General features: G+C 35.3%; 1 protein-coding gene across 1 annotated transcript; it reads left to right on the top strand.

Moving 5' to 3' along the window:
• Positions 1-2,332: 2,332 nt before the first annotated feature.
• Positions 2,333-9,852, top strand: LOC117630767 (beta-glucosidase 12-like). Its single transcript, XM_034363538.1, has 13 exons — positions 2,333-2,513; positions 2,701-2,770; positions 6,894-6,952; positions 7,089-7,164; positions 7,300-7,377; positions 7,479-7,566; positions 7,664-7,919; positions 8,108-8,223; positions 8,331-8,548; positions 8,639-8,670; positions 8,808-8,910; positions 9,076-9,184; positions 9,295-9,852. The coding sequence occupies exons 1-13, from the start codon at positions 2,334-2,336 to the stop codon at positions 9,542-9,544; spliced, it is 1,635 nt and encodes a 544-aa protein (XP_034219429.1). The 5' UTR covers position 2,333; the 3' UTR covers positions 9,545-9,852.
• The last annotated feature ends 320 nt before the right edge of the window (positions 9,853-10,172 follow it).

Below are 10,172 nucleotides of genomic sequence, written 5' to 3'. Positions count from 1 at the left end.
GGAGGTCCATTTGGGTTATCACCTTCAAAACTGGAACCCTTGAAAAGTTAGTTTTACTGTTTACCAATTGCAGGCAGCTCCTTCAGAGGTTGAGCTTTCCGCAACTATTTATTTGTGGAGAAAGGAAAATGGACAGCTTGCTGTTAGAAAGAAAATAAAAATTGCCTACTCTGAAAAGGACAATAAAATTAATGATCCTTTCACAGCTTCACGGGACAAGGTACTTTTTTTTTTTTTGGTTGAAATAACAAAGCAAATGTTTTGACTCTGAGGATACAAAATTTATCACCGATGATGAAATGAGTCAGAATTCGATTGAGAGGGATGATGTTTTATTTCTTAAACGTTGAATGAAATTGATTAGTTTGATTCAATGATTAAGAGATATGACCTATAAGGCCCAAACTATAGAATGACTCACGAAATGTAAGACTTGTGAGTTGGGTCAGTGTGACTTGGACTTGTGAACCAACCTGATCGAAGCCCATTGGGTTAAGAAAAATGGAGAAACGTAATATGGGTTTTAATTAAGTGGGTTTAAAAATACAAATGCCTTCGTTCAAACATAAAAACACAGCTTCTTTATTTTGGTCGTCTCATGACTTTTAGGGGGTGGGGGCTCACAGTGAGAGGACGTGTGGGTATGGGAAGATGATAGGCGGGGGATGGGGGTTCCCCGTGAGTCTACGTGTGGGTATGGCTGGCGGTGGGGTTTAGCTACTTCTTTTTTCATTTTTAAATCTTTATTTCCATTCATTCGACCTGACTCAATTAAAAGTCGCCCAAGTCACGGCATACAAATATCATCAACATGTCATGGAATTAGAGTATAACCTAACATCAATACAGAAGAATGCCTGTAATTAGGTAGAGACTCAGAATTTTAAAATTACTAGAGCTAACTTTTAAGTTAATTTTTCCTATCTAGTACGGAAATAATATGATAATTAAAATAATATATTTTATTCATTTATGTTGATGCTTTAAAATGGACGGTGAAGATTGAGTTCAATTTAGAGATGAGGTGTGATGGGTGATGGGTGATGGGTGAAGGGTGAAGGGTGAGAACCTTCAATCATGTGTGTGAAGATTTGGGCAATCGATAAATATACAGAAAACAAGATACATGTAATTTACCCTTAATGAATAAGTTGCGTCCAAAGAGAAGTATATTCTCATTCTTATAATAATGTGTATTTATATTTGTACTAGGGGTTGAGCCCAAATATAAAGGGAAGAATGGAGAAGTCCATGACTAAAGATCATGCCCAGCCTAAGGATCCTGTCCTAAGTAGTGGAGAGTAGTCTCTTTTTATAAGTGAGAAGGGGTCTTCACTTCTTGTAATATTCTAAAGTGAGACTCTTTGTCTTGCTTAGAGTTGCTTCTAGTTACTTAATCAGATATGGTATAAACAATTTATATTAATTATTATTGAATTAACACATTAGTTTTTTAGTTAGATATATTATATGTACTGGCATGTACTAGTTAAATCCTGAAATCTCTGGATTCTCTTTGTTTCCCCCAACTCAAAGACAAATTGAAGAAAATATGAGCGCTAAATCTGGAGTTACAAGAGCGATCGAAAGAAAATGTGTGGTGTGGGGCTCCCCTGATATGACCCAAGCAATGTCCCTGTTTAGTGGGACCTGTCTTGTTGTCATTGTTTAGTGGGGCCTGTGTTGGTGTTTACTACTGTACTACTTGTTCGTTGAACCCATCTTCTTCGCATCATCTTCTTGCAGCTGTCTCTGCAATTAAAAAAAAATTCAAGACTGGGCTGGCTGGGATATATAGGTAGGGGAAACTTTCAGAAAAACTGGTCCCTGCCTGTCTGTAATAACATAAGTGCATAAGTATTAGATGGAAAACACTTAGCTCATTGCATATATATAATCAGTCATTTATCTTTGCAAACAAATTACAGTCTGATATCGACTAATATCATGATGTGCGTTGCTACCCTAACTCTTTTTATTTTATATAATATTTTTATTTATTTACCTTTTCTAGAACAATCCCATCCCTGGATAGATTTCCCCAAAACAACCACCACCAAACAATCTTATCCCAAGACTAGCCTTGTTTAGCTACTTGCCCTTATCAATCTTTCCAAATCAAGTATATGACCCACTCATTTACACTACATTTGCTTCATCTTTTAGATGGACGTCACGTGTTGTATGTTTTGTGTTAACCAAAAAAAAAAAAAAAAAGAAGAGGAAACCGTTGTTGATTTACTATTTTCACGTGTAGTAGTAGGTACCTAGTCCCTCTATATAAAGGCCATGCAATATAGCAGGAAGACCCAATCCTCCACTTCGACTTAGTTATGGCAATGCAGTTGCGCTCTTTGCTCTTGTGTGTGCTGCTGCTTCTCCTTGGCTTTGCATTGGCAAAAACCAGTGCTTCCAAGACAGATCGACCCATTGTTTGTGCAACTCTCAACCGGACCGATTTCGATTCTCTTGTACCTGGGTTCACATTTGGCACAGCTACCGCATCTTATCAAGTCAGTCTCTTAATTTGGGGCTTAATTAATTAAATACGCACTCTTTAAATTTGTTTTATTTTTGTGTTTCCTATAGTTACTTAGGTTTAATGTAATCCGATCAGTTAGCATAATCCATGCATGAATATTGGCATCTTCGTTTGGTATATATATATATCGTCTTATATATGTGTGTACAATATTTCAGTTGGAAGGTGCTGCAAAGCTAGATGGTAGAGGACCAAGTATATGGGATACCTTCACCCACAACCATCCAGGTCTGTTGATTCAAACAATCATCATTTATTCAACACATCTTCATTTGCACTAGTATAAGAAACCATAAATTAATGTCAGGTTTTGAAGAATTTCAAGAATATTAACTCGTAAATAAGATACTCTGGTGAGAGCTTCTTTCGACCAATTGTTGTAACCATACAATCTCTAATACGTGCAGTTTTACCTCACGTGGGGCATGCATAACCCTGCTTAAGACATGAACATAGCAAGTAATATTTGGCATCGTGATGGTCAGATAAATCAAACGACCAACAAGTCTTCTATAGTGAGCTGGGTATTTAAGCAATTTACCCTTATCAGAAAGCTTAAGACATTTTTCCATAGGAAAATCAACAGGTGCAACACCTAGGAGCTTTGCATCCTTCAAAATTTCCAATGCATACTTGCACTGAGATAAGAAAATACCTTTCTTTAATCTTGATACCTCAATCCCCAGGAAATATTTCAAATCTCCAAGATCTTTAATACGAAAATGACTATGCAAAAAAATCCTTGAGTGCCTAGATAGATGCAGGATCATTGCCTGTAATTACAGTGTCATCAACATAAATCAATAATGTTGTGAAAGATTGTCCCTTATTGCGAGTAAATAACGAATAGTCAACTTTAGACTGAAAGTAATCAGTGGAACAAAAGGCCTGTGAAACCTTAGGAAACCATTGACGAGAAGCTTGCTTTGAACCATAAAGAGATTTATGAAGGCAACATACCAAGTTATCCCCCTGTCGCAGAAGACCAGGAGAGGTCATGTAGATTTCCTCATGGAGATCACCATGAAGAAAGGCATTCTTGACGTCAAGCTGATGGAGAGGCCAATTACGTGCGGTGGCAAGAGCAAGTAAATAGCAAACTGTAGGCATCTTTGCAAAAGGAGAAAAAGTGTATGATAATCAACACCTTCCATTTGAGTAAAACCTTTAGCAACCAAACGGGCTTTATACCGTTTGACAAACCCATCGAATTTGAGCTTAATTTTATACACCCATCGACAACCAATGGGCTTCTTTCCATCTGGTAACGCAGAAGACTCCAAGTGTGATTATTGTACAAGGGGGTAATTCAGATTGCATGGCTTCCTGCTAATGAGAGTGAGAAGTGGCTTCCTCATAAGAACTGGGTTTAACCATTTTACTGACTTGTGTAATGAAAGAAAGGTGATTCGGAGAATAACGATGATAGGAGATGCAGAGCGGAAAACATGTACCTTTAGTAGGACCCGGTGTGGGTGCAGGTGAACTAGTTGTGGATGGACTAGGTGCAGGTGCGGGTGATAGAGATAATGGCATGGAGTCATGTGCATCAGGCCCGACTGTTGGAGCGGATAGGGACGAAGGCATGAGACCAGGTGCATCAAGTTCAACGATGGAGGGTGGTGAGATTGGGCTGGTGATGGACGACCAATGTGGAGTAGCGGCTGCAGAAGAAAAAAAATTGTCCAGGTTAGATGAGGAAGAAGATACTGAAATTGGAGAGAGAAAGAGAAAAGAAATGTTGATAGGGAAAAATATTTTCATGGAATATAACATCACGACTCGTGAAAATTTTGTGAGACTCAATATCATAAAGTTTTAAGGCTTTTTGACCAAGGGGATAATCAAGGAAAATAGAGGGAATAGCACGAGGAGTGAATTTATGTGCCACATGAACATTGGTTGCATAGGCAAGACAACCAAAAACACAAAGATGAGAAAAAAAGGGTTTTTTTTTTAAATAAAGATGTTCAAAAAGAGTGTTAAAAGAAAGAAGGGAGGAGTAGGAAAACGATTTATGAGATGGACAGTAGCTAAAACACATTCCCCCCCAAAATTTGGAAGGAAGATGGGCATGAATTTTTAAAGCACGAGCTGTCTCAAGAATATGTCAATACTTGCGTTCTACGACCCCATTTTGTTGAGATGTATAGACGCAAGAGTGTTGAAAAATGAGGCCCTGTTCATGAAGTTTTTTTTGTAGAGAGAAATTCCCCTCAATTGTCAGCACAGAGTTGTTTACTTTTGGAATTAAATTGAGTGCCAACATAGGGAAATAAATTTTTTAAAAGATTTTGTGTCTAATGTTTATGTTGCATTAAAAATACCCAAGTAAAATGGGAATAATCATCAACTATGGTAAGAACATAAGCACCCGAAATTAACGAATGCTTATAAAGGCCCCAAATATCACAATGGATTAAATCAAATGATGTGATGGAGGAAATTGAACTTCCTCCAAAAGGGAGACGACTATGCTCTGCCAAAGGACAAACATGGCAAGGATTATTGGATACAAAAAGGAAGTGCCAGTTTGACATTGCTTATTTGGGGTGATAAGTGATTTTTAAAAAAATTTGGGAAGCCCGGCCCGTTTGGTAAACCATGAGAAAATCACTTATTGTTAAAAATTGCTATGAGTGAAAGCTATAAGGGAAAGCAGCTAATGAGGTGCTTTCATTTTCTGATTATGTAGGAATCAGTTTCGAAGAGGCACTGGGTTTAATGATTATGCTGCAATCATTTTCTGATTATGCGGGAATCAGTATCAATAACACTTTTAACAACCAAACGCCAAACTGCTTTCTCTCACAGCAAATCTGACATCGATTATTTTTATAGCACAGCAATGCCAAACTGGCCCGAAATCAATTAATGTTTATACATAAAATTTAATATGGATGAAGAATCATGGCTAAGGCGACAATGCCAAATATCGGTTGAGGTGACAGTAAGATTGCAGGATGGACAGTGAGGGGTAGAGTGGTTGGTTGTGCTTGAGGGTTTCTCCGCCGATAGTGCCACCAAATAATAAAGCTCGCCATGTTGCTTACCCAAACCAATCGTCTTTCTTGTAACAAGATCCTACAAAATACACCAATACGGAAAAAAGCTGAATAATTCAAATTTTTTGTACTCTACTCACTGACATCAAATCTACTGTGAAAGTAGGTACACATAGTACATCACGTAAAGTATAAGTAGAATTGAAAGGGAATGATCATGTGATGGTAATTGAGGCCTTCTCCCCATTAGGCATACAGACCAGTTGTATAGAATGATCAACATTATGATAAACTAACAATTTGGGAGACGAAACAATGTGATATGTTGCGCCACTATCAATAATCCATCGCTGAAATTTTAATTTGGACAAACCTTTATTGGTAGCGGTAGCATTGACTTGGGGTTGCTTATCAGTCGCTCATTTGTCATTCATGATAGCCAACATTTGCCGAAATTGATGATTTGAATAACTAAGGTAATAAGGGTTTGAAGGTTCAAGCTTGGATACGTCGAAGGAGTCACCCATGGTGTTCGGCAATGAAGGGTCTGTGGTAGGAGAAGGTAGGATGCGGCAGAAAAAGTTTTAAGAGCTAGAGTTTAATTACCCTACTAAAAAACCATGTGAATTTGATATTTGATCAAAATGATCTTTTCATTGATAGGTACAATTGATTTATACAAGAGTATATTAATGTACAGGGAAACTAATCCTGTAACCTAGGAGACAAACTAGGAAAGCAAAATCCTAATTACAACAGGATTTGATGCAGTACAGAAGAACGAGTTTACGGATCAACAAACGTCTAAACCCAAAAAGATAAAATGAAATCCGTCACCGACTCGAATCTACCATAAAATAGAGAAAATCTCTAAATTTGATTAATTATATGATAAAACTTATTAATACAATGCCATGAGTTGGCTTAAATAGAAAACCAAAAAATTCTAAAACCGTAGGAAATCCTAGGTTCTAGAATATTCATAAAACTTAACTAGTAAGAAAATTAATTAAAATCATATCAGGAAAATAATATCCGGATTGATAACTTATTCTTAAAAATATAAATATAATATAAATCTTCTCAAGAAATCAAGCTACCCGAAAATCCCAACGATACGCCTTCCTTCTTTCCCTAGCGTCATAATTGATGCTTAATCAGAATTTTCCTCTCTTGCACAATTTCCATTCCAACTTTGAGCCACTTTATTTTATTTAATATTTCTCACCATAAATGACTCATATCTCATCTTACATCAGGATTAATTGATACTAATTGATATTATACGGATTGATTTCCTAACACCTTTATGCTTAAATATTGAAATAATATTTGGTTAATTGCAGAAAAGATCGATGATCACAAGAATGGAGATGTTGCTATTGATCAATATCACCGCTATAAGGTTCGGAAATCATATAATTTTATTCTGCAGGCCTTCTATATTTGAACTTAAACACACCACATTGAAGATGAGATCCTTCATTTTTAGCTTCTTTCGTATAATTATGTATATCTTTATATCTTTTGCCTCATTATAGGAAGATGTGGCAATTATGAAGGATATGGGGTTGGATGCTTATAGGTTCTCTATCTCATGGTCCAGAATATTACCAAGTAAGTTGATGACCCACATCCGCATATTTTATTGCGAACAAACACTTTATAGTTTAACATGTTTTATTCAATTTAAATTCTATTTCTAGATAGGTATTGGCTTATATTTTCTTGTTTTGTTTTAATTATTACTAGATGGAACTGTGAGTGGTGGAATTAACAAGAAAGGAATTGAATACTACAATAATCTCACCAATGAACTCCTACGCAATGGTGATACAACAACCCATACTCATATATCATCCTAATATATAATAACAGTACATGCACTTATTTGATCAAACTTTTAATTTTCTTGGTCATGCTATATATAGGTATAGAGCCACTAGTGACACTTTTTCACTGGGATGTTCCCCAAGCCTTAGAAGAAAAATATGGTGGCTTTTTAAGCACTCGTATTATGTAAGTGAACAAATTTTATCCTTTGTATAGCATTAATCATTTAACCATATAAATACTACTATATATAATAAATGCATTTTGAAATGTTTACACACAGTGATCACTTTAAAGAATACGCAGAACTTTGTTTTAAGGAATTTGGTGATCGAGTAAAGCATTGGACCACACTTAATGAGCCATATACCATTAGTAATCATGGTTATACAATCGGGATCCATGCACCAGGACGATGCTCTGCTTGGTATGACACAAATTGTCTTGGTGGAGATTCAGCTACCGAACCATATATGGTGACACACCACCTACTCCTTGTTCATGCAGCCGTTGTAAAATTGTACAAAGAAAAATATCAGGTTCTTTAATTTGAATTTTTTTTTTTTTTTTGGGTCTGAATATTGGGGTATTTGAGAATTTGATGCGAGTCACTAGTATTAAGTATAAGTGGGAATACTTTATATATTGAGAAAAACAATGGTTTTACTTTATTTTTTTATGGTACTAATAAATCAACAAAAAATAATATCAAATGTTTTTGGTCTAGGCATTTCAAAAAGGTGTGATAGGAATAACAGTGGTATCACACTGGTTTGAGCCCGCTTGGAAGACAAGGAAAGATATAGACGCTGCATTTCGAGCTTTGGATTTTATGTACGGATGGTATGTTGTTATTAATTTATATATAAAGTCATTTAAATGCTTTATTAACAAATTATAACAGCGACTCGCTATATAATACTGTAAGTTTGCTCTTGGCATTTTCATAGGTTTCTGGACCCATTGACAAGAGGCGACTATCCGCATAGCATGCAATCTATTGTTGGAGATCGATTACCAAAATTCACAAAACAAGAATCCAAGTTGCTGAGTGGGTCATTTGATTATATTGGAATAAACTACTATTCTGCTAGATATGCAAGCGATGTCTCTACGAATTATTTTGTACCGCCCAACTACTTAACAGATCTTCGAGTTAATGTTACAAGTGAGTACAAATGTAAGCTTCCAGTAATTCATCAAGTTATTAGAATAATTGGATTCTAATATTCATTCATGTTTATATATGTTGTGGCAGCTGAACTTAATGGAGTCCCCATTGGTCAACGGGTACATATTATTAGATTAAGTTATTAGCATTTGGATGATTAATATATAATGCATTATCATATATATATATATATATATTGTTTTCCACATATAAATACAGTCCTAAAAGTCTCACTAATCTTCAAATGGGATTGCAGGCAGCTTCAGACTGGTTATATATTTACCCAAAAGGACTTTACGATCTTATACTCTACACAAAGAAAAAGTATAATGATCCAGTTATTTACATTACTGAGAATGGTAATTAATAGTTTTAAGCATTAATTAATCACATCATAAATGTTTCACATATATTTATAATGGTTCAAAATACAATTAAATGTTGTAAACTCAAAACTTAAAACTAAATGCACGTTTCTTTTTTAGAAAGAAAATGTATTCATATGATAATGCATTATACTGCAGGCATGGATGAGTTCAATAATCCCGAATTACCACTTGAAAAAGTACTTGATGATAGCAATAGAATTGACTACTATTATCGCCACCTTTGTTACCTTCAAGCCGCTATTAAGTAAGTGTTAGTCGATAAATTAATTAAGGCTATATATGTATAATCTAGCCATCTTACATTTCGGTTATTTAATCACTACATTGCATTTTTTTTCATTTATATGTTTGCAGAAAGGGTGCTAAAGTGAAAGGATACTTTGCATGGTCATTGCTAGACAACTTTGAATGGAACAAAGGATACACTGTTCGATTTGGTATCAACTATGTTGAGTATGACAATGGACTGAAAAGACACCCAAAACGCTCTACGCACTGGTTCAAAAATTTCCTCAAGAAATCCTCAAGTAGTACGAAAAAAATTCGAGTGTGTGGGGACGATAATGCTAAAGCCACCAATTTGTGTATCAAATTTGAATCCTAAATGAAGAGTAAAGTACATCGGCTTCTTCATAGTTATTGTGCGAGAGTTGTTTTTCATGTTTAACTTGTTTGACTCTTTCAAAGTCGGAATAAGTTACAACAATTCATTATGAGTTTGCCGTCTCTCCTTGCGATAGTTCAGTTTTAATTTTACTTTATATGAGTTGTTGATGTGCTTGGTTTATCCAGATTAGATTCTGTTTGGATGTGATTGATGTACCCTAGGTTTGTATTAGTCCTTGTGTTCACTAGCCCTTTATGGCCAAACTATGAATGCAATTTATGAATAAGAATTAAAATTAAAATAAACGAATGTTGAGCGGTCAATTCATATAAGATTTTGAATGATTTCAAGAATATTAACTTGTAAATAAGAAATTTTGTTGGTTGCCTCATCAGATGAATTATTGTAACGACAGTCTCTAATTTGGTCTCCTAAAATTGGTGAAAATACGTGAAGTTATATGGGCTTTTCACAAATTGGCCTTTATAACATGATATATTATACAAAAATTCTTATCAAGCGTATTTGAAGAGAAAAACTCAAATTAGTCACTTGTAATTTTCTAATTAGTTCTTGGGTGTGTTAAAATTTTCTAAGAATCAATTAGAAAATACCAAGTGGCTAG

Source organism: Prunus dulcis, chromosome 6 (assembly GCF_902201215.1).
Source record: "Prunus dulcis chromosome 6, ALMONDv2, whole genome shotgun sequence".
In the NCBI taxonomy this organism is placed as follows: Eukaryota; Viridiplantae; Streptophyta; class Magnoliopsida; order Rosales; family Rosaceae; genus Prunus; species Prunus dulcis.
This window is presented reverse-complemented; position numbering and strand designations above follow the sequence as displayed.

Coding starts and splice junctions, on each gene's coding strand:
- LOC117630767 (XM_034363538.1), top strand. CDS start 2,334: ATGGCAATGCAGTTGCGCTCTTTGCTCTTGTGTGTGCTGCTGCTTCTC. Junction 2,771..6,893: donor CTTCACCCACAACCATCCAG/GTCTGTTGATTC, acceptor GGTTAATTGCAG/AAAAGATCGATGATCACAAG. Junction 7,920..8,107: donor TGTACAAAGAAAAATATCAG/GTTCTTTAATTT, acceptor TTTTTGGTCTAG/GCATTTCAAAAAGGTGTGAT.